Source organism: Ipomoea triloba, chromosome 4, assembly GCF_003576645.1.
Source record: "Ipomoea triloba cultivar NCNSP0323 chromosome 4, ASM357664v1".
Classification (NCBI taxonomy): Eukaryota; Viridiplantae; Streptophyta; class Magnoliopsida; order Solanales; family Convolvulaceae; genus Ipomoea; species Ipomoea triloba.
The window spans coordinates 32,797,211-32,823,396 of NC_044919.1; the positions used below are offsets into that span (position 1 = coordinate 32,797,211).

At 37.7% G+C, this 26,186-nt stretch overlaps 8 protein-coding genes and 1 non-coding gene across 11 annotated transcripts; 6 read left to right on the forward strand and 3 right to left on the reverse strand.

Moving 5' to 3' along the window:
- Nucleotides 1–244: 244 nt before the first annotated feature.
- LOC116015681 lies at nucleotides 245–3,182 on the forward strand. The gene is made up of 3 exons (XM_031255831.1): nucleotides 245–821; nucleotides 1,099–1,266; nucleotides 1,369–3,182. Exons 1-3 carry the CDS (start codon nucleotides 297–299, stop codon nucleotides 3,085–3,087), a joined length of 2,412 nt encoding a protein of 803 aa, XP_031111691.1. The 5' UTR covers nucleotides 245–296; the 3' UTR covers nucleotides 3,088–3,182.
- A 3,536-nt stretch (nucleotides 3,183–6,718) lies between these two features.
- On the forward strand, nucleotides 6,719–7,267 carry LOC116016331 (histone H4). Its single transcript, XM_031256545.1, has one exon. It carries the CDS (start codon nucleotides 6,808–6,810, stop codon nucleotides 7,117–7,119), a length of 312 nt encoding a protein of 103 aa, XP_031112405.1. The 5' UTR covers nucleotides 6,719–6,807; the 3' UTR covers nucleotides 7,120–7,267.
- Nucleotides 7,268–7,440: 173 nt separating this feature from the next.
- LOC116016330 (sugar transport protein 8-like) lies at nucleotides 7,441–9,536 on the forward strand. The gene is made up of 3 exons (XM_031256544.1): nucleotides 7,441–7,781; nucleotides 7,884–8,203; nucleotides 8,315–9,536. Exons 1-3 carry the CDS (start codon nucleotides 7,646–7,648, stop codon nucleotides 9,386–9,388), a joined length of 1,530 nt encoding a protein of 509 aa, XP_031112404.1. The 5' UTR covers nucleotides 7,441–7,645; the 3' UTR covers nucleotides 9,389–9,536.
- Nucleotides 9,537–9,710: 174 nt separating this feature from the next.
- LOC116015915 (17.4 kDa class I heat shock protein-like) lies at nucleotides 9,711–10,384 on the reverse strand. Its single transcript, XM_031256081.1, has one exon. The coding sequence runs from the start codon at nucleotides 10,318–10,320 to the stop codon at nucleotides 9,856–9,858; it is 465 nt and encodes a 154-aa protein (XP_031111941.1). The 5' UTR covers nucleotides 10,321–10,384; the 3' UTR covers nucleotides 9,711–9,855.
- Nucleotides 10,385–11,217: 833 nt separating this feature from the next.
- LOC116015913 (ACT domain-containing protein ACR9-like) lies at nucleotides 11,218–14,419 on the forward strand. The gene is made up of 6 exons (XM_031256078.1): nucleotides 11,218–11,478; nucleotides 11,892–12,104; nucleotides 12,184–12,289; nucleotides 12,573–12,930; nucleotides 13,699–13,983; nucleotides 14,138–14,419. The coding sequence occupies exons 1-6, from the start codon at nucleotides 11,331–11,333 to the stop codon at nucleotides 14,282–14,284; spliced, it is 1,257 nt and encodes a 418-aa protein (XP_031111938.1). The 5' UTR covers nucleotides 11,218–11,330; the 3' UTR covers nucleotides 14,285–14,419.
- A 549-nt stretch (nucleotides 14,420–14,968) lies between these two features.
- LOC116015914 (THO complex subunit 4A-like) lies at nucleotides 14,969–18,279 on the reverse strand. Its single transcript, XM_031256079.1, has 6 exons — nucleotides 18,011–18,279; nucleotides 17,744–17,902; nucleotides 17,171–17,239; nucleotides 16,913–17,091; nucleotides 15,527–16,095; nucleotides 14,969–15,403 (listed from the first exon to the last, which is right to left on the reverse strand). Exons 1-5 carry the CDS (start codon nucleotides 18,173–18,175, stop codon nucleotides 15,927–15,929), a joined length of 741 nt encoding a protein of 246 aa, XP_031111939.1. The 5' UTR covers nucleotides 18,176–18,279; the 3' UTR covers nucleotides 14,969–15,403; nucleotides 15,527–15,926.
- Nucleotides 18,280–18,375: 96 nt separating this feature from the next.
- Nucleotides 18,376–18,449, forward strand: TRNAV-AAC. The gene has a single exon. It is a non-coding gene; the product is annotated as a tRNA-Val (tRNA).
- Nucleotides 18,450–20,402: 1,953 nt separating this feature from the next.
- Nucleotides 20,403–21,048, reverse strand: LOC116017060 (histone H2B-like). Its single transcript, XM_031257574.1, has one exon. It carries the CDS (start codon nucleotides 20,997–20,999, stop codon nucleotides 20,538–20,540), a length of 462 nt encoding a protein of 153 aa, XP_031113434.1. The 5' UTR covers nucleotides 21,000–21,048; the 3' UTR covers nucleotides 20,403–20,537.
- Nucleotides 21,049–22,692: 1,644 nt separating this feature from the next.
- LOC116017909 (DNA-directed RNA polymerase III subunit RPC7-like) lies at nucleotides 22,693–25,396 on the forward strand. 3 transcript variants are annotated; one of them, XM_031258578.1, is made up of 3 exons: nucleotides 22,693–23,018; nucleotides 23,776–24,642; nucleotides 24,947–25,396. In XM_031258578.1, the coding sequence occupies exon 2, from the start codon at nucleotides 23,951–23,953 to the stop codon at nucleotides 24,575–24,577; it is 627 nt and encodes a 208-aa protein (XP_031114438.1). In that variant the 5' UTR covers nucleotides 22,693–23,018; nucleotides 23,776–23,950; the 3' UTR covers nucleotides 24,578–24,642; nucleotides 24,947–25,396. The 3 variants fall into 3 exon arrangements, with proteins under 3 accessions (XP_031114438.1, XP_031114439.1, XP_031114437.1); XM_031258579.1 differs by having other exon boundaries at nucleotides 23,802–24,642; XM_031258577.1 differs by having other exon boundaries at nucleotides 23,943–24,642.
- Nucleotides 25,397–26,186: the final 790 nt, after the last annotated feature.

A 26,186-nucleotide genomic window follows, 5' to 3' on the forward strand; every position in this document is an offset into this window, starting at 1 on the left:
AGGAAAAACTGATATTTTAATTTATCCTAATTAATTAATAATAATGTGACATAAAATTAAAGCTTTCCGTTGTACCGAAAAAAATTTGTGACTTAAACTAAAGCCCCCATTCTGTATGGAAAGTTCTTGGATGGCGTTGCATCCACTCGCCGCTATCCCCACCTAAAATAAACCTCTCCCCACGTGCTGCCCCACAAATCTTTTTCCTCTACTTAAACACCTCTTGCCCCTACCATGTTCTCCATTGTCTTGTCTATTCTCTTGCAAAGAGTTTCTGAGCTTTCAACAAAATTCTAATGGCTCGGCTTCCCGTTTTGTGGCGTAGCTCTCTCGCCTCGGCTTTTCGGACCGCCTTGGCGTGCTCTATAGTGGGCGTCGCCACCCTTTTCGGCCCGGTGGCGCTCAAGCGCCAAATAGCATTTCCTGCTTTTTCGTACGTGGCCGTTATTCTTATTCTGGCGGACACTACCTTGGGGGACGCTTTGCGTGGCTGCTGGTACGCTATTTATGCCACCTGCTTAGGCGTGTGCCCCGCTATTCTGAGCCTGTGGCTGATTGGTCCGGCCCACCTCACCGCGCTCACCGCCGCTGCCGCCGTGGGTATCACCGCCTTCATTGTCGTGCTGCCCGAAAACAGCCACGTCATAGCCAAGCGCATCGCGCTCGGCCAGACGGTTCTCGTCTACACTTTAGCCTACGTCAATGGCGCCCAGACTGAGCCGATCATGCACCCACTCCGCGTTGCCGCCAGCACCACCATTGGCGTCGGTGCTTGTGTCCTGGCTTTGCTGTTTCCCTATCCTAGCCTAGCTTGTTCTGAGGTGACAACCCAAACTTAACCCGTTATTCTCCAGCCATTACATAATCTATAAAAAATATTAACTAAAATAACATAGCAACACGAAACCGAGAGTGTGTACTAGTAAACCAGCTCAAATAAAAAAGGTTACAGATTTTTATAGTTAGAGTAATACTTGTGATGTTTGTTGTTATTAAGTTAATGAATAATATGGTAGGAGTTACCTGCACGTAATTATATACATGCGTCGTATGAAACACAATCAATTTTGATATATGTGATTTGATTTTTTTTTTCAGGTGAAACACAACTGCCACCTCTTTGCCGAGAATGTTTCTCAGAGATTAAACCTGCTGGTGAAAGCATTTTCTGCAGAAGATAACGCGTCTGCACTATCGTTGGTTTCTCAAGCCAAGTCTTTAAATGCTAGCGGAGCTAAACTTTTGCAGAATATCAAATCCAAGCAAGTAAGCAATTAATTAATATATCTTTTTTTTTGTTGTGCGACAACTAAATAAATTCGGAATTTTGGCCTTGTAACCTTATATTAAATTTACGTTGTATTGCAGGAAAGCATGCAGTGGGAACGGTATCCGATCAAGTTCTTCCGACCGTATTGCAAGAACCCCGGGGAGAGGCTGCAAGAATACGAAACACCATTAAGGGGGATGGAAATGGCTTTAGTTGATAATAATCCTCCACAATTCCCAGTAACAGTGATAAGCTCATCAGAGGTCAAAGACAGCCTGGATTATCTTACAGGCCACATTTCAAAGCAAGTCAAAGGCACACAGTTTGACTTAGCCACTGTCCCTGAATCAAACGCAGAAAATGCGGTGAAGTTTCTTCAAAAGCTTCATCAACCTGTGACCCTACAAGATTTATCCTCCTTCTTCTTCTTGTTCTCCCTGAAACTTCTCTTGATCAAGCCCTCTTTTTCACCTCTTAAAGATGGGTCGAATGATAAGGATGGGTCGAAGGAACAAGAAGAGCGGTTCTTGAATAAGATTTACAGTAACTTGGGGGGTCAGGTAAACAACAAAGGGTTTGTGGCAGCCTTAAAATACGCACTCTCACTTGGCCTTGCTGTGTTTTTTGGGTCTATTTACAGCAAGCCAGATGGGTTCTGGGCAGGACTGACGGTTGCCATAAGCCACGTCTCGGCGAGAGAAGCAACTTTCAGAATTGCCAACGTTAAGGTTCAGGGGACAGTGCTGGGATCGATCTATGGAGTGTTGGGATGTTTCGTTTTCGCGAAATACGAGGAGCTCCGATTCATTTCTCTCATTCCTTGGTTCATAGTGTGCAGTTTTCTACGGCGCAGCCGAATGTACGGTCCAGCCGGAGGGATCTCAGCCTGTATAGGGGCGGTGCTAATTCTGGGTAGAAAGGGATTCGGGCCGCCAAGTGCATTCGCCATGACAAGAATCATGCAGACCTTTCTAGGACTCACGTGTTCCATTTTGGTAGAGCTTCTTTTCCGGCCTACAAGAGCTTCATCCCTGGCTAAAATCCAGCTTTCCAAAAGCCTGCAACTCTTGAACCAGTGCATCATCTCAATAGATTATTCAAGCAACTCAAAGCTGGAGGAGACTCAGAAGATTTTAAAATTGCATGTCACTCAGCTGGGGAAATTTATTGGGGAAGCTGAGGTGGAGCCCAATTTCTGGTTCCGGCCTTTCCATAGTGCTTGCTATGGTAAGCTCGTGGGGTCCTTGTCAAAAGCTGTGGAATATCTATACTTTGTGGCCCAAGCACTGAGATTCCTGGAACAAGAATCTGCCACAAGACCTCTCTGGAAAGAATCGATGGATTCTGATCATCTCAGCCTTTTCAGAGATTATGTTGGCCCTTCAGTCAAATCCTTTGCGGAGATCATCAGTTTGGTGGGATCAGTCTCAGTTCTTGACAAGGAATTTGAGAAGAAGAAAAATTCGATTGATCCAGAACTGGGAAAATTACCAACAAGCAACAACATAACGGGATTAAGCGATGAAGAGATTGAGAACAAACTGAAATCCTTTCTGGAATATTCCAGACAGTTTGTTGATGAGAAAGATGAAGATGATGATGAAGATGAAGAAGAAGATAATAATGAGGTGATGAACAGCCAAGTGGCGCTGAGTTTAAGTGCCCTGGCCTTTTGCATGAGAGGCATAGTTAGAGAGACGAAAGAAATTGACAAGGCAATCAAAGAACTTGTACAGTGGGAAAATCCCTCCATCCCTGTAAATTTGCATGAAATTTCATGCAAAATACGTGCTCTTGCACATACGGTAACAAACTGATGATATCATTCAAGATAAACTCAGGTTATTATATATATACATCCATAAATAACCTTATTATACTCTTGATTAATATAACATTTATTGTTATACCTCCTCATCATGCATCGTCTCCGATCAATCCCTTTTAATTTTCTTATATCCTATTATAACCATCAAAAGATGGATTCTAAATTCAAATATTAATTTTTTTCGATAACAATTCAATTTTAAATGTTAACGTCAAACAAAATTCCATAATGAAGATCAGAAGGAATTGGGGACAAAAACGTTTGCTTATACTTTTTTAGTTAGTGGAGAGACAAAACTACACGATTAGATGCATGCCTCCAATTAAGAAAAGGAAGATCGGAGGATCGGATTTTCCTCTCCTCAATATATGCAATTAATTGACTAAGTCCATAGCAATTAGGAACATGCTGGGGGTAATGAAATACCCATTAGACAGCAGCCTATACCCTACTACTTTAATTTATTAAATTATACGGAGTATATGTACCATTTTTTCGCAGGGATTTCCCCACTTTTATGAAACACGGCACATTATTATTCATTATAATTACTTCTACGTACGCTTTAGCATTAAGAATTTGAAGATGATAGCCTCCTCTAAACAAAATACCTTTTTGTAATCAGAGAACCAAGAATGTATGATGATGATGATCAAACAACTGCAAGCTTAATTATCCCAAATCCCTTGGTAATCTCAATCACTTATCAATTCTCTAAACATAAAAATGTTGGGTCAAAAATCCAAACATATATAAATGTCCTTAAATTCTATATGGGACAACCTGGGAGATATACTGCGAATCCCATTAACTTTAATTTAAAGTCAAGAATGTAGCAGAACACGATCGAGCATCAGTGGGATGAACCTAACCCAAGTAGTCAAAGACAAGTGTGATTATATAACCAAAGACATTCTCTTTTGCTAGGCGCCGCATAATTAAAAACTCTAGTAGCTGCAGGGAAAATGCTTTTTGGGCGGCTGCAAGATTCAAATAAACTAGTATATATATATTAGGGTGAGGATTAAACATCTATTATGATAAGCTTGTTAGATCGTGCAAGTTGATGATAAACAGCTATAAAGTTATCAAGATCGACAAGGTAGGGTGGACGAAAGTACAATTTTATTGAAAGGAGATCGAGTTGAATGGGTTGGTGATGACTGATGATTTGGGGAGGAAAAGTTCGACTAGTAAGAGATAAGAGATAATACTTGGTAGCTAAGTTTTATAATCATGTAAATCTATTCATATTATTTGAATTTGTCATCAAATTTTCAACATTATTTCATGTCGATTAATAAATTACAATACCTGCCAAAAATCTTGTGGTCTAGTGGCACCCGGTGTACCACTTCAGTGGGTAGTAGTCAAAAATAAATTACAATGTGAGTGTTTGGTCGAGGGTTGCTAAAATATAAAAAGAAAAAGGGCATTTTATAAATATTACAAACTTAAAAATTGTAATTAATAAGGTAGTAGTCAAAAATAAATTACAATACCTTTTGTGAGTGTTTGGTCGAGGGTTGTTAAAATATAAAAAGAAGAAAGGCATTTTATAAATATTACAAACTTAAAAATTGTAATTAATAATTACGGTATAAAACACCTATTGAAGCACAAAGAGTCAACAGTTGATTCCACTGAGGCTTGAACCCACTCCCATCATCTATATGGGAGTGTAAAGCGGGATATCAGGTGCCACTAGACCACAAGGTCTTTGGTCAACCATTAAAAACCGGTGAATCGCTATTGCTCAGTACCTCCTTTGATAATCATTATTGCATGGACCATAGTCCACACAACTGTATGGACCATAAATAAAATGTACATTTTTAATATGCTAAAAATAAATTATTTTTTACATAAAGTACATTATTTAAGTACTGAAAGTACATTATTTTATATATCCAATGAAATAATGTACCTCCAGTACAAAAATAATATACTTTTAATATACTACGTAACAAAAATGTACCTTCTATTCATGGTCCACACAATAATTTGCCTCCTTTAGTAGTCACTAGGGCAATTTATATCGTGGACCACGGTGCACTATGCATTGTGCACCCCGTACCAAAATGAGTTCTGTGTATTCTAGGTATTCGTTCGGTGTATTCTAGACAATCATTTTGTGTATTCTAGGCAACCGTTCTGTGTATTCATGTTAGTAACACATGTTGTGATGTGTTTGTGCATTCGAATGTTTAGGAGGATGAGTTCTGTGTATTTTATGTCAATATTCTGTGTATTCATGTTATTAACACAGGTTGTGATGTGTTTATGCATTCGAATGTTAAGAGGATGAGTTTTGTGTATGTTGTATCAATATTCTATGTATTCCTGCAAACGTTCTGTGTATTCTAAGCAAACGTTCTGTGTATCTAGATAATGATTATATGCATTATAGATAATAAATTTCATGGAGTTATTCGCGTCTGTGCCCACTAACATCAAAACAACGTCGTTTCAGACCAGGATCTACAGTGCACTGTGGACCTTAGTCCACGATTGAGTCACTAGTGCGTCTATGTGATTTTTGGAGAAGCCCATGATTAGATACCTCAATTCCTTCTTTCAAACAATAAGGTCAGCCAACCTTGTGGCGTAAGCTATCTAACCTTTAAAGCCCAATTTGATTTTGATCCTTTGTAGTTTATCTTTATTCAAAAGAGTTTCCATGAGAAATAAAATAACTGGCCTCTTAGGGTGAAGTACTGACTTGAACTGCCATTGGGTTGCTAAGTCCACGACAGTTACGTTTCAAGATATAAGACTCATTTTAATGGGCGGGCCTACGAAGCAGTACTCACCTTTTGCAAGCTTTTTGACCTATCATAAGTCTCCCCATCCCTTTTCATAACAGCTGTTGGTATGCCATGGACGCAAGTCTACCTTGCAATGTGGATCCGGGTTCATGTTCACAATTTTAGAACTCTATACTCACAATTTCATAACTCTATATTCGATAGTATAACACAATTTTTGAATCTATATAACAAAATTGTGAATATAGAGTTCAAGAATTGTGGATATTGAGTAATGTAATTTTGTATATTAAGATCTAAAATTGTGAATATAAAGTTCTAAAATTATAAAAATATAGAATTCTAAAATTATAAACATAGAATTCTAAAATTGTGAATATAAACTCGGGTTTCACCCCGGTTCCATAGCATAGGTTGCCTCATAACAGCATCCCAAATCTCACTAGGCCCAATATCACCTCTCCGTAGCCTTTTCTGACCTTGTGCATGAGACCCAGATTCGTTAAGAAAAGGCCCAAATATAGGTTGTTATGCCAATTTACTATGCCACGTTAGTACATTACCGTCCAAAATTCATGCATTTCAATTCCAGCGTTGCCCTTCCGTTATTCAAAAACTTCCAAAAAATTGATATGAAATCACAATTTCACACGGAAAAAGGACATTTCGCGCCTTCTCACAATAAATCACTTGCAATCGTGGATTCATCTAAATCCAACGACTCAAATACAGCTTCAGCCCTACTGTCGGATCGCCATTATTAACCGTCGATTAAGAACGTAAAACGAACGCTCACGATTAAACCCCCGCAACATTTCAAATCCCAAACTCCAGGTCCCGAAGTATAAAGTACCCCGGCGACCCCGTCGACCATCACCAATTCTTCAATCTTCCAATCGAAACCCTAGAAGGCATTTCTCATCCAATTTCTCTGTGCGAAAATGTCAGGCCGTGGAAAGGGAGGCAAGGGCTTGGGCAAGGGAGGAGCCAAGCGTCACAGGAAGGTCCTCCGCGACAACATCCAGGGCATCACCAAGCCCGCCATCCGCCGTCTGGCTCGCAGAGGCGGCGTGAAGCGTATCTCCGGCCTCATCTACGAGGAGACCAGAGGCGTCCTCAAGATCTTCCTTGAAAACGTGATTAGAGATGCGGTGACCTACACGGAGCACGCCCGGAGAAAGACCGTTACGGCGATGGACGTGGTTTACGCGCTGAAGAGGCAGGGAAGGACTTTGTACGGATTTGGTGGATAGGAGCTTCATGAACTAGGGTTTAAGGTTCTTTTCTGAAATCAGTGGATTATTTGAGCTTCTCCATCAGTTCTATTTACTACTGTGTAATTTTCAATTGCGCTGAAATATATTGATTAATTGAAGATGAAATTATGCAATTGTTATGGCACGTTGCGCTGTGTATTGGGTGTTCTACAGGAATTCGGCATTACGATTGATTAGTGATTAATACTCATATCTCATTTAAGCTAGGAAACTTCTGAATTTTTTCTTAATCCTAATTTAACTATGACTGGAATATTGCCCTGCGGCCGGCATAGGCATACTACCCAAAATCCTAATTTGAGTTGGATTTGGTTCAAAAATATTCCAGTTTTATACGGACATGGATGCAATACACACCTATAAAAAGGGATGCTTATTCGCCATTATATTCCATCATCCTCAACCCACAGCTCTCTTCCCATATAATCTTGAGCAATTCTTGATTGATTGTAGTTTGGTAGCAGACGAACGTACAAGATCAGATTTTCCAAATTTGTAAACAATGGTTGCCCAAATCATGTCTTTAGAGAAGGGTAATGAAGATGATGTCCCTGCAAAACTCACTGGACAAGTAATAATCTGCTCCATCATAGCTGCCTTTGCTGGTCTAATGTTTGGCTATGATATTGGAATTTCTGGTAGGCTATGCTCTGCTTATTCACATCCATTAATTTATCATGTAACTATTCCTCTAGTTCTTGGTTTAACCAAATTATTTTGAATTTGTGGAATTGTGGTAGGTCGAGTGACTTCAATGGATGAATTTCTGGAAAAATTCTTTCCAGCTGTGTACGTGAAGAAACACATGATTCATGAAGATAACTATTGCAAATATGACAATCAGATGCTTCAGCTTTTCACATCTTCACTCTACCTTGCTGCCGTTGTAGCTAGTTTCTTCGCTTCACATTGTTGCAAGCGCTATGGTAGGAAACTAACCATTCAACTTGCTTCTATCTTTTTCATCATTGGAGTTATCCTCAACACCACAGCCGTTAATCTTATGATGCTCATATTCGGACGCCTCTTTCTCGGCATTGGTGTTGGTTTTGGCAACCAGGTATTTATTACGTAGTATTGTATTTATTCTCTAATATATATTTCTAATCTGCCTTTCAACTTTAATTTTACGATATAATTAATATAATGCATTGATGTTTCATTCTTGCAGGCAGTGCCACTATTCATATCGGAGATTGCTCCTGCAAACAAAAGAGGACTTCTCAACGTTCTCTTTCAATTCTTGATCACAATAGGCATTTTCTTTGCCAATATGGTCAACTATTTATCTTCCAGATTTATACGCTCCAATGGCTGGAGGGTATCTCTCGGTATAGCTGCAATTCCTTCCATTTTTCTAGGCTTGGGCTCTCTCATCATCGTCGAGACTCCTACCAGTCTGATTGAAAGAGGCAAGAATGAGGAGGGTTTGCGAGCTCTGAAGAAGATAAGGGGCGCGGAGAACGTTGAGAAAGAGTACGAGCATATTTTGCACTCCACTGAGATGGCTAAGAAGATCAAGACCCCATTCAGAAACCTAATGAAGCGTTCTAGCTGGCCTCAACTTTTCTGTGGCACCATTCTTCAGGTATTTCAACAGTTAACTGGCATCAACGTTATCATGTTCTACGCTCCTGTGTTGTTCCAAACAATGGGGTTAGGAGCAAATGCATCTCTGTTGTCTGCTGTCATCACTGGATTAGTTAATTCACTTTCTACGGTTGGTGCAATCTTGGGCTCTGATTATTTTGGGAGAAGAGTGTTACTGATTGAAGGTGCCATCCAAATGTTTGTAGCCCAGGGTGTGGTAGGGGGAATTCTCGCAGCATATCTCAACGCTACAAATATGATACCAAAGTTTGCAGCAGTAATTGTGTTGGTGTTTATTTGTGTGTTTGTGATGGGTTTTGCCTGGTCTTGGGGTCCATTGGGGTGGCTAATTGCCAGTGAAATATATCCACTCGAAACTCGAACAGCAGGATTTTTCTTCGCTGTTAGCACCAATATGATATTCACTTTTATTGTGGCGCAGGCTTTTCTTACTATGCTTTGCACCATGAAATCTGCCATCTTCTTCATGTTTGCTTCCTTTGTTTTGGTTATGGGGTTGTTTGTTGTGTTCTTGCTGCCTGAGACCAAGGGAATCCCCATTGATGAGATGAACGAAAGAGTGTGGAAGAAACACTGGTTGTGGAAGAGATGCTTTGATGAAAAGGAGGATGCCAACACTGATTCTGCTAATTAAGTGACTAAAGATAGTTTAAAACTCAATATCAACTATATCATATTTTATTTCTATTGTTTTTCTTAGATTTTAGTTTTTAGATTTATTATTGTAATTCAAATTCTTATATTAGGCTTTAATTTTTATTATACATTTATTACGAACCTCAGTTCTTGTACCTTATCTTTTTAATTATTCTAATTATTAGAATGAATGAATATTCAATCTAGCTTAACTTGGTCTCATGCATGCCGTCCAATATGCCTGATGCATATACGTCCAGTACTTATATTTTATCGATTTTAATTTATTAAAAAAAAAAAGAAAAAAAAAAAGGAGGAAGTAGGCAATTAAGCATGTACGGAGTAATAATAATATTACATTCTGAAAGATGAAGGAAAGTCACAAACACACAACATACAAACAGTACAGTTTTATTTTATGCTGGAATATAATTCAAAGTACTAGTCTTGTTTAAGATAACAAGTTTAACCAGAGATATCAATGGCCTTCACTTCTGGTTTCTTGGCCTGAATTTTCGGCACGGTGACTGTCAGCACTCCATTTTCCATGCCTGCTTTCACCTCATCAATCTTCGCATTTTCCGGCAAACGGAACCTCCTGAGAAATTTCCCACTGGTGCGCTCAATGCGATGCCACTTATCATTCTTCTCCTCTTTTTCTTTGCTCCGCTCTCCGCTGATCTGAAGAACCCTCCCATCCTCCACCTCAACTTTCACTTCCTCCTTCTTCACCCCGGGAAGATCAGCTTTGAAAATGTGAGCCTCCGGGGTCTCTTTCCAGTCAACCTTCGCCGCAGCAGCGAATGCAGAGGCTTCGCTCGCCGGAGAAGAAGGAGAGAAGAGGCCTTCAAAGGGGTCCCAGAGGTCAAGAGATAGAGGATCAAACACGTTGGTTCGCCGCCCACCAAAGAAGCTAGGGATGAGAGACATTTTAATTTCTGGGAATGATCAATTTCAATGGAAAGTTTGATAAGTCGTTGATTGATTGATGAGAGAAGATCATAGGAGCCACTATACTTATAGTGATAGAAGAGGAGTCTGGAATGTGCATGAATAATGATGGGCGATTAATCAACCATGAAAAGAGGGTTCTGGTATTCTCAGGAGAATTTTTTATTATTAATTTTGATAAAGGACAAGTTAGTTGGGATGCTTTTTCTATGAGTTTCTACCATCTTCATTACAGTGAGTTGACTACTTCATCAATGCTTTACGTACAACTGCATACAGACATACACTATTTTGAAGGTTTGTTTAACACTGTAAACTTGATGAGAATCAGATTGATTATTGTGATTACATACTGATTAGTCTCCCCTCTCCATTTAATTTTTCGACCTAAATTTTATAAATCATTTTCTTGTACATTATTATATTTGAAGGAGCACTATTTTTCATGAGAAAAATATTTTTTTTGAATACTACTTCTGTTATAATGCAGTTCATAACTATTTTCAAGTTTCAACTTACTGAACTTTTACTCTCAATTTTTACTCTATCTTATAAATTTTGGATGTAAATAATTTTTTTTAGACTCATAAGTTGATGATGTCCTGTCCATGCTTACTACAGTATAATTGATAGAGTGAATTTAGAGTCCGCATATAAAACTTGACTTGTTATTAAAATTATTCATCTATAATACATTTTTGAATATATAATGACCGTCAATTTTTTTGTGTAAATCAAACGATGGACAAAACATAAATTATTAATTAACAGAGAAGAATTGAATTTCCAAATAATTAATATCATTGCATGGAAGTATCTGTAGAGATCGAAATAATAAAAATGTTAAAATTCAGCAGCTAAACCACATATACGCAGCCTTGCCAAGCTGGAGAAGTCCTTTTATCTAGAATATTTCCCAGCTAACGATCGGGTTGGGTTCTATAATCTCTGGAATTTTCTTCCGTACCTAGAAACTAGAATCAAGGCCAATGCCGGGCGACGATTGTGTTGTGATTCAGAATGGGAACAAACCCGACGACCCTCACATGATTACCGTCAATTGTCTGGACAAGCTCGGCCTCGGTTGCGAAACTTGTCGAACCATCCTCGATTTCGGCCTCAACATCAAAAAAGGAGGTACCTACCTTTGTTCCCCCGTTTTTCATTTTCTTACAATTCTGTTTTATGTTTTATTTACCTGCTCTTGAAATCTGGCTTAATTAGCCTCTTCCTTGTATACATTGAATGGATCATGGTTAAACAATGAAAAGGTTTCAATTCTATTTGTTGTTTTATATTTGAAACCCTTGTATTGACTGATCAGGGTTCGGATTCATAATTTCATATCCTGGTTTTTGTTTTGCACCAAAATGAGCTGAGCTACTAGATGAATCAAATTTAGGTTATTTTAATATTATAATTAAAGGCTAATCTCACATTTGCTAAAATGTTGAGATAGGTACTAAAGGTTCTAGTTAAGGATATCAATATCATCCCATTCTTCATTAGTTTCATTGCTAAACTAACCTCCAAATTCGTCTTGGAATCAGATGTTTCAACTGATGGGAGATGGTGCTATTTAGTGATGTGGGTGTTTCCTCAATCTTCCACGCGTGTTGTGAAATGGGCCAAATTGAAGGAGCGCCTTCTGTCACTCTGTCCGCCATTCTCCAATTTAGTTTACTTACCATCCCCAAAAGCTCGCACTGCCTCAACCTACCTCATGACGCTTTATTGTCTTCGTCGGAGTGGATTATTGCATGGTAATGAAGAGTGTCCTTGATTCAAGCATGTGATTGTTGATTAACGTTCCAATCTAATGTTGTGGTGTAAATTTGCTAGATGTTACCCAATTTCTCTGCGAGTGTGAGCTCTCCGTCCAAAGATTAAAAGTGACGACAACTCCAGATGATCGTTTGCTGGATCTTTTCATAATAAAAGATCACTTGTAAGAAAGGCTTGTCTCTGTATTTCTATATAATCATTATAATTTGATTTATCCAAGACGTCATTATCTCCTTTCATTTTCCAAACAAGCATTTATATACTATTAAAACTTCTTGTATTCATGTACATTTAGTTGGAGCATTAAGAAATGAATTTTTTAGGGTCTAGGTTTTAATTATCATTCCTCTACTCTTGTTAGTATGACCTCATTCATTTCGATGTTCAAGTAGTAGTTGTGTGCACATATTTAATTTTTTATTTTGGCTATCGTGCTTGATTGTCAGGGAGGTCCTAAATATAAAAGAGAAACAAGAGGAATTGTGTGAGCAGTTGCGTGCTGTTCTAGGTGAATCATGCATTAGTTGTGAGCTCAAGCTAGTAGGCCCAGGCCCACCGTATGAAAACCTTCCGTGTATCTCTGCTCTCTCCCCTTCAGTCACCAATGAATTATTTAGATGTGAATTATCAGAAAATGAAACTCACTTACAAGAGCTTAGCCCAGATGTGATGAAATTGAAGGAATCTACTGTGACAATAGATAATTCCTTGAGCTTTGCTCATACATTGATTCAGATTAGTTGCGCTGATTACAAGAGCTTCCTTTATGACATTACACGAGCGTTGAAGGACTGCAATGTTCAGGTGATAATTTGTAGTTGATATTATTGTTTAATCCAAACACGTTAAATCATCTTTCTTAAGATTTTCTTTACTTGATATATCCTTGCCTTTTTGTATCAGCCCATATTTTTAACAGTCCCAGTTTTTTCCTCATTTTATTGATTCTAAGGGGCATGCTTTGATGAGTTCATATAGTCCCTTGTCCACTTTATCCAGCATCAGGATTTCAGTCCCTTTTTCCCTTCTATAAGGCAAAATGGACTCACAACCTCCCTCCCCTCAGTTAAAACCAAAATGAAGAAACTAAGTAACTTGTGCTATTTTGTAGTTTTTGTAATTGTTTTCTTTTAACCTTTGTATGTCTTTGTAGGCCTTTTAGATAATACTCAGTAATAAATAAAATAAACATATCCTTTACTCTATCCCTTTAAAGTTTCATGTCAGGCCAACCACTATCTGCATTTATCAATTGGGCTGATCTCCAATTGAAAAAATTCTATAATTAATTAATTGATGTTTGTAGTGTATGTTGAGGGGTACTGTCCAGTAACCACTTTTCTTTTGAAAACAGTAGACTTACCATCGTTTCTATATCTGAATATGATATGCTCTTTTGTTTAGTTTTATTGTGTGTGGCATTGGTCTGCCTGGACTTTATTTAAGTGTAGATAAAGATGCCTTAAACCATTGTAATTCCACACTTCAACACTTAATTGTAGTTGGCAGAAAGATGACAAATTGGGTAAAGCATTACAACTGTTAATAACACTTGTACGTTCTTGTTTTTAGGTAACATATGGCCGTTTCTCTGCTGCTAATAAGGGCCAGCGGGAACTAGAAGTATTTGTCCAGCACAAAAATGCGGAAAAAATTCTGGATCCTGAGAAACAAGCTTCAATATGTTCCTGCTTGAAAGTGGAATTGCTTCACCCTTTACGGGTGGTTATCTCAAATCGTGGGCCGGATACTGAACTTCTGGTAGCCAATCCATTGGAGCTATCAGGAATGGGAAGACCACGTGTTTTCTATGACGTTACATTTGCCCTAAAGACCCTTGGGATCTGCATCTTTTCGGTAAGGCTATGGTGTTTTAAGGAAATGGTTCTTAATTTGAATGAACTTTCTAACCAAAAATGGAATAGGGATTGATTCAGTTGATTATATTAATTGTTACATTTGTGAGCCCCAGTTAAATGGAACTATGGCATCATAACCTCCTATTTTGCAGGCGGAAATCGGAACGCACTCAACAGTAGATCGTGAATGGGAGGTCTACAGATTCCTCTTAGACGAGAATTGCAACTTTGACTTGTCGACAATGGAGGGTAAAAATCATATAGTAGATAGGGTCAGGAGAACATTGATGGGCTGGTGAGGTTTTCCTTTTGTTCAAGTTATACACTAAGCAACAACCCCCACCCACAAGTTTGCACTCCCAAGCATTTGTACAGTGCATCAAAGTTTCTTCACGGCTTTGGTTGCATTTAGTTTAATTTTTCATTTTTCATCAGAGGTTGTTGCATTTAGTTTAATTTTTCATTTTTCATCAGAGGTTTTTATTTGGTAAACGCACCCTAACCAGTATGCTATTCTTGGGTTTATTGATGTATTAGATTGTTGGCCTCTAAAAATAGTATATACAACTTTTTTGCTTCTGTAGTGGTGTTAAATTACATAATTAGAGGAATTTCAACAAGGTGGTGCCTTTCCTGTGCATTAGTCTGGTTTTGGGGGAGTAAATTTGTTGTTAGGGCTTGGAGACAATCTAGTTGGTTTCCTTGAGGCATCAAAAAACAATTTTATGTTGATGCTTCATGTTTGTAAGATAAACAAAATTTGTAACTGTCGTACCATAAAAAAGCATATAACCATTAATTTCCACATGGTGGCCTCTATTTGGAATCTATAGACCACAGCTGCAAAGTATTGTAATGTTCTTATTAAGGTTACACCAATTAATTTAATCATTCTTGTACTCAATACAAACTAGTTTATAAATCTATGGTATAAACTCGGTCATAAGATTGTGCACACAAAAAGGCAGCACATCATCAAAATATGCATAGTCCATGTACTGCATTTTCATTCAAAGGTAAACTTAACAAACACAACCTTGACTAATTAGAAATGAAAACCCTTGTGCACAGAAAACTCAGCAATTTACCTAGGATAATTATTGTATCAAAAACACAACCCTTAGGATGAAGAAAACCAACCAATTGAATAGCATCAAGCCAAAACTCCACAAGTTGGCATTGAAAACTGCACACCCGGCACTTTCATCAGCATCATGAACCCAATCCGGAAACCAGGAAAAGAACTTTGCAAAGTAAGAAACAACTATTTCTGAGGGTGAAAAAATACAGCTTTAACTTGTACAATTACACTTATGGAAATTCATCTCAGTCATGAGTCATCAACTAATTGCAACATCTTTCCTATGTGTCACCACCTCACAGAAATCCAACATTGAAGTCTATGGCCATATATCAACCTAGAAATAAAAAGAAATTGAGTTTAAAAAGGAAACAGAATACTGATTAGGCACCACGTTTAGCCGGAAAGGGAGGGCATCCAACCTAAAAAAAAACAGATCAAAAGAAATTGTAAAATCTACCTCAAAGTTGATGCCACGGTTAATGAAGCAATAAGCACTAGAAAGCACATCAGCACAGCAAGTATCAGGGCTCCAACTGCCTTCATTCGAAAAATCTGATCCTCTGCCTTACAAGCAACTCCAGCCGACTGTCAACTTCTCATAATCAATTAGGAATTAAAAAACTAAGGAACTCATTAGATTGCATAAATCCATCCAACCCAATACCAAATTGAAGAGCAACAATATGTCACAAATCTCAAGCCCCAAACATCAGAGGTTCAAGTCTCCCTATTAGTACTTCCTTGTAATCATAAAAGAGCCAAACATTGCTAAAAATACAAAAGACCCATGAAACCATCACGCATAGGTTCAGAGTATAGTCACAGTGTCTGGAGAAACAATGATATGGAATCTCCTGTCAATTCGTCTCCATTGCTTCAGCATGGTACTTCTCTAAATCAGCATCAAGATCTTCCGCAGACACCTTTTCTCCACGGTCTCTTCCTCGCCCTCGACCTGCTTGAAATCCACGCCCTCGACCCCTACCTCCACGCAACCTTCCAAAACCTCCACCTCTTCCTTGTCCACTATTTATAACCAACAAAATATAATAAGAGCACATCAGGTAGGCAGTCAAACCCAATTATCAAAGTTAACATTTCATAACTACCTATAGGGAAAGACAAAAAAGAATGGAAAAAAAAAAATTGAAATAGATCACTACTGATGACAAAACGCATCATTTTACTTATCAGTAAAAAATAGTCTCTTCTTTATAATTTAATCAATTAGCCAGTGCCATTTCTTCATTTTATATACTGCATGTGATGCTCGTGGGCCATATGGCATTGCATTACAAAGACGTAGTCTCCCAAGTAAAGCCGGTTTGTTTCTTTTTGTTCAACTTTTTCAAATATTTGCAGAAGTGCAATTTTGTTATGAACCGTCCATTAACTTAATTGAGTGTCTATATGGTAGTAAAACAGTTACAAAACTTAATTCACATTATTGAGGATTAGAAAAAATATACATTTATAACACCTTTACAAATCCCTCATATGTAACTTCCAACTCAAAAGGTCAATCCTCTTTTGGCTATAAGTTTCATGTGGTCATTAACAAATTGACAGCACACGTGAGAAGGTAAAAACTTGTATTGATATATTCATTACTGCTCTCATTTAACCATCCTGTTGAGAATGGTACACGCGAGATCAAAAATCTCCTACTATAACAAATAACATTCCATAAACACACAATGTAGCCTTTTTGTTTTAAAGCAAGTGTAGGCCACCCAATATGTGAAGAAGTAAACCAATAGTAAAAGTGACACATCAGAAAAAGCAAAAGAGATAGTTCAAAGAAATGGTATGCATTTTGTGTCTCTGTATCTAAGCTACATACCTACGGGGAATTCCGTTAAAATTTCCAACAGAACCAACGGTAGATGGAGTAGGAGCAGTGACAATGTTTGTGCCAACAATCTCTATCTTCATTGGCTTTCCATCAAGCTGAACATTGTTATATCTTTTAACAGCTGCTAACGCATCTTGTCGGCGCGAGTAAACAACTTCTGCTGTTCCCTAGAGAAATTGATTTTCCTTAACCAAAGAAGAATATGCACGAGTAGCCAGATAACCGAATTCTTCCTAGCATATATACCTTTGATCTCCCACTCCTATCATAATGAATTCCATAGCGTTTCAGGTCACCAACTTCTGAAAAGAGTTCCTGCATTAGATGACATCGTATTATATAAGAAAGAGAAGGCTAGGAAGAAAAAAATCTGCCATATATATATATATATATATATATATATATATATATATATATATATATATATATATCATCTAATGCATGCCTATGTGCCATTGGCAAGCCATTGAAACTGGGGTAAACTAGTTTAAACTTCAGAAGAATTCAGCAAATATGTTTAGCTACCAAAATCAACCAGTTAACATTGTCAACTACATATGCTACTGATGTCGAAATAAAAGAATAATAAAAACCTCCATAACTAATTTAGACACTGGAAGAGAAGTCAAATGTTGTTAAGTATTAAAGTATCCATTAACAGCTTAGCATACATAAATGCATAACATGTTGTGTACCCTAGACAAACATAACATGTTAACTTCTTCAAAAGCACTCATAATTTAGGCAAAATTTAACACACTATATCAAGGGAATCTAAGGCAATCCTTCAAGAGAAACTAAAAATTCCAGGAAAAAAACCTTAATATCTTCGTTAGAGACACCATATTCTAGATTTGAAACATAAAGCTTAGTGCCGGTCTCTATCGAAGAGGCTCGACCACCACCAACGATGTGCCCGTCAAACGCCATAGGCTGATCCGTCGCGAACATATCGTGATTCCAAGCTGAGTCCGGTGCCTGATCCAAAAACAATTGCAACAACTAAGTAGAATATAAATCAAAAGTAACCTTCAAGTTGTTAATCTGATAACGGTTTCCGTACAAAAATCTAAAAAAAGTAGACACCTTGGCAGTTGCGTAAGGGGCAGATCGGTTAGCAGAGCGGTTGGGGATACGTCGAGCTGGTCCGGGTGCCGATCCACGACCTCTGCCGCGAGAATTACCTCCTCCGGACCTCTTATTTTTCTTAATTAGATCGTCCAAACTCATGCTAAGAGCAGCTTCTGCCATTTTTCTAATGAGAGAGAGAGATAGGGAATGAAGGTGTGAAGGGGGGTAGGGTTTGAGCCTCTAAGGAATGACGATGAAGGAAACAAGGGAGAAGGGTCGACGAAAGTGATCGAAGATTGCCTCTAATCCTGCAAGTGGGGAAGACTAAGCCGCCATGAAAACTGATGCCATATTTTTATAATTAAATACCAGCACAACAAGGTGTCGTGGTGTAGTTGGTTATCACGTCAGTCTAACACACTGAAGGTCTCCGGTTCGAGTCCGGGCGACGCCATTATGTTACATTTTTCCTAAGACGAATAAGAAACCAAAAAATTAAATTTTAAAAAGGGCCCAACCGGGTTCGAACCGGTGACCTTTCGGGGTCTCAAAGGGGCGTGGAAACACATAAAAACTCTTGAGTGCAAAAAAGATGTAACTCCAGTTCCTTTCTCAATGTGTTTTAACTTTAATTTTTGCTTTATGAGCTTTGATATTTTTCCATTTTAACATTTATGTATTATTATTAATGAAAATATTACAATGGGTTGACCTAACAATTTAACACCCAACGCAACAACACAAAGCAGCAAGAAATCCTCGTAGAGGTCCAAAACCATAACAAAAGTCAATGGAAAAAGACTAGTGATTGTATTCATTTGGGCTTAGGACAATGCACTCGTTAAGGTGCAAGAGAGATATAATCATAGATTACGATCATGTCCAAAAAATCAACTACGTACCGTATGTATTGACATCAGTATAAATATCTTTTATTTCACGTGAGGAGCCAACTTGACTACGGGTTCATAAGAGCATCATCAATAGTATTGAAACTTTATTGGCTTTTTTTTTTATCAAATAAGAGAGAGATGATGAAAAGGGGTAAAAGCAAAACAAAATAAATAAATAAATAATAATAAACAAGCCAAGCACCTTGTGCTCAAATGGCATGTAGTGGCCTCCCTCAAATGAAAGGCCATGAGTTTGAGCCTCAGTGGAGGAGATATCGAAATTGACTCTTTGTAAGAAAAGTATGGATGAGTTCGAGCCTCAATGTAATAGGGTCAGTTGTATTCAAAAAAATAATAATAATAATAAACAAAAACAAAAAATTTGCATTACCCAATGAGTGCTATGGGTGTGCTCAACCTGCACCAATAGTGTTTTTTCCATCCTTATGAGTTTCATAAAAAAATCACCCTTATGCAAAAATTATAATAATAATAATTCTCTATTCTTTCATCAATCTCTTCAAACGAAAAAAAAATATATCTAAAATGTATTGTTGGTGATGTTCTAAAAAAAAGTAATCTTTGTGAGCAACATGGATTAATAATAAAAATCTCAGTTACCATGGCACTAAAATTATTTGAGCATTGACCTAGTTATCCACATTCGAGTTGATTAGATAGTCAATTAAATTATATTTAGTATGTTATTGGTTAAAATGATATTCTTCTTATTTCTTGTATATAAATGATAAAATGTATGCACGATATCTTTTAAATTTTTGGCTTTTTTTTTTTTTTGAGAGCAAAATTTTTGGCTTATTATCCCTTATGTTTTAGACAACAAAACATGAAACAGAATAATATTAAATCATGAAGTGCGCTGTTTTGTTCTTTGATCGTAGTTGTTATGCATAGGAATGAACAAACTAGAAAAAAAAAACCGTGAATTGCTGCTACACAGTGGAAGAAAGGAAAACGGACAGAAGATGAAATCAATAGTAATCATTTTCAAATTCCCAGAAACCTACGCTTCGAATCATGTAAGCCGAGGTGGAGACAATCAGAGCAGCAAACACAATAGGCACGAGGAAATCCCATTGCGACCTCTTCATCAATCGAACCGGCAGGCAAAACTTCTCCGGCGGAACATCCAGCGGAACCCTAAGAAAACCGGCGTTACAAGGCGACACCACGGACACGTACGCAAGCTGCGCCAAGGACGAAGCCACGCCGACGGTTATGAGCAGGAGGAGCGTCCAGACGGCGGCGTAAACTAGAAGCGGCCATGCCCTGGTGAAAAACCGGACAGTAGAGTGAAGCAATGTCCGTGACATGATGGAATGAATGAATGAATCAATCAATCAATCATTCCTGTCCTGTGAAGCTTGGTAGTTATAGAATGAGATAGAAGAGGGAGCGCGGAACTAAAGACAAGGGAATCTGTAACTGCCCCGCAGTTAACACATATCATATCTCTAAATAACAAATCTGCTATCACACGAGTAATTTACTAGTTATGTATAACAAAAACAATTTCTTTCATTGGTTTAGAACGGACCAATTTAATTACACAATACCTATCGCGCAGTTCCATTTAATTTCCCAAAACACAAAATAAGACAAAAATCCTAGATTGGAAAGCGTTAAATTCAGGAGCTTGTAAACTTAGTCACGGCCTTTGTGCCTTCAGACACGGCGTGTTTCGCTAATTCTCCGGGGAGGACGAGGCGGACGGCGGTCTGAATCTCGCGGGACGTGATTGTCGGTTTCTTGTTGTAACGGGCGAGCCTGGAGGACTCTTGGGCCAGCTTCTCAAAGATGTCGTTGATGAAGCTGTTCATAATGCCCATGGCCTTGCTGGAGATTCCGATGTCGGGATGGACCTGTTTGAGAACCTTGAAGATGTAGATCTTGTAGGTCTCCGAGCTCTTCTTCACCCGCTTCTTCTTCTTGTCTCCGGCGCCGGCGCCTCCTTCCTTCGGAAGCTTCTTCCCGGCCTTTGGCTTCTTCTCCGCCGGAGCCTTCTCGGCGACGCTGGTCTTCTTCTCCTCCGTCGGCTTCTCGGAGGCGGGCTTCTTCTCCGCGGGCCTTTTCTCTGCCTTGGGAGCCATGGAAATTTCTTTTAAGGATTTGAGTGTTTTTTCGAGAGAGAAACAGAAAAGTGATTATTTGCGATGAGAAGGGAGGTTGAGTGGTTTCTGTTTTATAGTGGTTATGAGGTCGGTGTTTATTCGAGGATTGGGAGTAGCGCGGATCGATGCTCTGGACAAACATGACGCGTCGATTACAGATTGGATTTATTTCTCTGATCGACGGCTCCGAAAGGACCAGATTATCGTTTATCCTCGTACAAGTTGTATCTCTGCACACGTGGTGAGTGGTCATTGGACGCTCAGTCTCTCACGGGATCGTTGACTGGACTACTAGGGATACCAAATATTGGAAGTTTTAAAAATGCGCTCGTAACACATTTTTAAAAATTTCGCACTCGCCTAGTCATCGCGCGCCATGGATTAAATTTCAATGAAAAATATAAAATTTCATTTTAGTAATCAAACTATAATGCTATTGTAATACGGAGTATTTAATTATTATTTGTTAATTTTACAATTTTAATAACAGTGTCATACTTGCTTTTCTATTATAATTTTTATTTCATTAAAATTAATTTTTTATATAATTTTATAATCTCCCTTTTATATTCCTATTATTAAAAAAATCAAAAACTACAAAATAAATCAACTAACCTAGCAAGGCAACTGAGTTTTCATGAAAAAAAACCCTATCAAATCTATTTATTTATTATTATCAATGTTACATAATGCGATAGGCACCAGTTGAGTATCTAGGGTATGCCTAAACGATCAACATCGTTTTTTTAACTAATGACAATTTCAACTTTCAATCGAATTAATGAATTCTAGAGTATCAATTATGTTGTGTATTTTTTTTTAGTACTACTAACTCTATTACAATGTAGTATTGTAGGAGTCAATTGGAGTACTTGAGCTTTGTGATGCCAGTGACGAACCACATAAAAAATATGATATATAACGAAACACTATAGCAAAGGCGCAAAGCAAACGACAGAGCACTACACTAGAGTCTAGACGAGTGGCTTTGCATTTTTTCCCATGCTAGGGCTTCTCCAATTGACAATAATTAGGAAAAAAAATCGTTCAAAATGATGTTGTTTTAAGTCACCACAAAAATAATTTGAATAATAATAATAACTCAACCAACACACATGAGTTCGGTGCCAATTTGTGATTGTAACATATTTTGACAAACAAATACTTGAAGTATTTCGATGTTATCGATCCATGTGGAAGTGATGTATCAAACACTAGCTACTAATTCATTCATGATAAGTTATTCTTAATTGTAAGAAGGGGTAATTAGCTACAAATATGAAAACAAAGTGAATAAAATAAGGCAAGCAACTAAACACTTTGTGCTTAGATGGCATGTAGTGACATCCCCATATGAGAGGACATGAGTTTGAGCCTCTATTGAGAAATTCAAGAGAGTAAGAGTGAGATTTTGGGAAGTTTTCCCAAATATGTGATATGTATTCCACACTTATTTTTCTTCTTTCATTGTGTGGTCGACAACACTATCAAAATTATATAATTATCATATAAGAGTTAATTACAGAAATGGTCCTTCGACTATTGATTTTTACCAATTTTTGTTCTCAATTTTTAATTTTATCTAAGTCGATTCTTTAATTATTGATTTTGTATAATTTTGGTTTATGTTAAATAAGGTGTTAAAATTGAGGGAAAGAACGTGAATAGCGTCCCTGAACGCTGTAAACAGGCCAAACCTTCCATTTCAGTCCCTAAACCTAACTTCCTCAATTCAGAATTTCAGCAAGACAACAACGCAGCAGCCATTCTTCCATTTCGGGTTTTCTTTGTTTTCTACTGCTTTCTGGGAAGGACAACGCACTCTCCCCGCTCCAGATTCCAGGCTACGCACCTCTCGGATTCTGCGAGGTCCGTGACAGACAATAACACAACGTGGGGCACCTACGGCGACATCTTCCTCTCTCTCGCTCGGCGTTCTTGGTTTCTGGCGAGTAGTGATAGGCATCGTCACCTGATTTCATTCTCAAAGACTCAAAGGTCAAATCTATCTCCCTGGTTGAATTGTGCATAGTGTATTGTGTTTATAACACTAATTTGTTATTTGCTCGCTGTATAAATCGTATACAATGAATTTTCACCGATTAGTGATGAATGGGTTAGTGGGCAGGTAGATGTTCACTAAATTAGTTGTTAGCCGACAGCATCTTACTATGACTTTTTTAAAAAGTTGTTCAAAAAAGCTTTTTAGATTTTAGCTTTTTGAGCAATAACATTGTGGTTGGGTTTATGTGCGGGTAACAAGAATAGGATGTATATATCCACATATTAATAGACATCATTTTCAAAATACAAAAAGCTACAAACATCTTAGATTACAGTTAATCTTTGAGTCTGCATGCTTCTCTATATGAGTCCTTTGTATTTGTAACTTGTTAAGTAGAACTAACTTTCAGCAAGTGATGCATAGCATTAGTTTGAATTTATACTAACTTTCAGCAAGATGTGATGACAAGTTGAGTTTACTTATAGGTGCACACCAGATAATTGTAGAATTGATCCTATGGTAAATATGTTGCAATAATCAATGTTTTACGCCGGATTTTTTGTGCATGGAGCCTGTTACTGATGCTATGAATTTATGCTAATTAACAGAATGGTTGTGTGCTTAGTTATTAGGTACAATGATGTTACTCTAGTTATGATGCGTTTCCAGGGATAGATTTTGAGATGCTTTTTAAGATTTATCTAACCATATATGGAAGATGCTTATTTGCTGAACTTTGCTATTTGATAGTGCATTTGAAATATTCACTTGAGTAGGAACCTCTATTGCTCAACTTTGGTCAGTTCAGAGCTAAGCTGATTGGTTCAGGGATCACCCCTGATTTGCCCTAAAGAAACCATAGCAAATAAGAAGCTTTAAGCTCACTAATTCTTACTCCGAAGCTCTTCTGTGTTTAGAATTTCAAATGGCATTTAGAGGGAGAGGACGAGGACGTGGTGGATATGGCGGTGGCTTTAGAATAGCTAAGCAGGAACCATTTGAACTATTTCCAAAAATCAATGATCTAGATTTGGGTAATGCATCAAATGTGACTGAAAGGTTATCTTTAGCAGTTTGGTATACGAAGTTGCAGAAGTACTGGAATTCCTCGCCTTACTTTCTTGGAGATGAAAGCGATAATTCAAAGAAGACAAAAAGTATGGATATAGAAAGGTTTTCAGACAGGAACTCGGATAAAGCCAAGAAAAGACTCCCAATTTCGCATTTCATTACAGTGGACCCTGCCTATTTCCCTGGTGAATTAGCTAAAGGTGAAAGGGCAGGGAAACATGCTGCAAAAAGGGTTCGCTGGAGTCAAGAAAAAGATCTGCAAAAATTGGATCTCTTTGAGAAGCTTGAACAGAAGTCCAAGGGCCAGGATGAAAAGAAAACAAATGAAGGTGAAGAAGACGAGGAAGAAGATGAGAATATTGAAGAGGATGAGGATGAGGCTAGCGATGGTGATGACTATATTCAGAATGTTGATTTCGATGACGATGAAGATGACTTCAACCCGGCTGATGACAATGATGATGATCAGGGTACCTTCTGAAAGATACTGCTTGAAGAAATCCTTGAATGATTTTGCTAGGCCTACATCTTGTTAACAATGTTCAGGTAATAAAATGAATTTATTCTTCTGGTAAAACCAATACTCTTCTATTTGCCATTCAAAACTCAAACAGGATATAGCTATCTTACAGCCATATTTTTGCTATTCTGGAAAACTCAACAGAATCTAAATTTGGAATTCATTATCATAGTGATACACAAAGCTTTAAGAAGAAGAAAAAAAGCTGAAAACAAAATAACAGTCCACTCATAGCTGCCGCGAAATCTCAGTGTAAATGCATTGCCAAAGGATCGAAAGTTGCCCAAGTTAATTAGCTAGACTAAGCTAGTCAGCTTGGTTGCTTCGCAGGTACACTCTTGCTAATCCTCGTACCACGCAGACAATAAGGATTACCATCCTTTTCCTCCATTGGAACTCGACCGTGTAAGCAAAGAAAGCTGCAGTGGAACTGGAAGAGAGAAAAGAAATGGAGGATGGTGATGGGAATACACAGAGCTAAGGGTTCACTTCACTTTTAAGGAATGGGATGTGGTTGGTGGACACAGTATCTTCTCAGTATATACCTCAAGCATTAACTTCGTTTTTTTTGCCTTTTTCTTTTTTAATCATTTCTTCTGCCCAGTTATTACTATTTCTAAAGTATATTCTTTTTTAGGAGCATGGTATAATATTATTACAATTAAGCATATGTACACATATACAAAGCCGTGCATGTGTCATTGCCTAACTGTCGCACATAAAACTAAAGTAAGTCAAGTTGTTGTAACCAATGTTTAATTGACAAGGTTTCATGTATAATGGGGAGATTTTTTGCTTAGAGTATCCCCATTGTAATTTTTGGGGAGATTTTTACAAATGAAAAAACTGATAAAAGGTTGGTTTTTGGCTAATGGGAAGACTGTTTTTTAGGGTATTTTTCTCTTGCAAGAAACTGATTTTTGCAGGAATTAAAAAATTAGTGAGACGTGCAATTGTGTCTCACAGTCCACCCAACAGGCATGTGTAGCGATTGAGAGTGACAGTCGGCTGGCGGTCACTCTTAATTTGTAGCCAACTGGTCGTTGTTGCTAGCAATTGTAATTATAATTAAATTTATAATTACAATTTTTTTATAATTAAAAAAATATATCAAAATTAAAATAAATTTATAATTGTAAAATGCCAATTCAAATAATATGGTATCAAAATTATATACTACATTTATATTGCATACATTTTTTAAAAATTTAACAACAAAGTTAAATTTAAAAATGGTTTTAACAAAAAACAAAAAAAAGACACAACCATTTTAGAGTGGCCTCGTGGGTTGATAGTGTGCTCCAAACATTGATTTTTTAAAAAACACGATGACATTAATAATTGAAAATCGAAGTGCAAGTAAATTGTATTACAAGTGTAAGTAAAATGTACACTGAGCATCAATACTAAGTGTACCTAATGTTATAACTAGTTGCACCTAACGCTATAATTAAGTGCACATAGGCCTATGTTATAACTAGTTGCACCTAACATTATAATTAGGTGCAAATAGGTGCGCAAATGTTAACAAGGTAAATTACCTACACTTGTAAGTGAAAATAGGTTCACT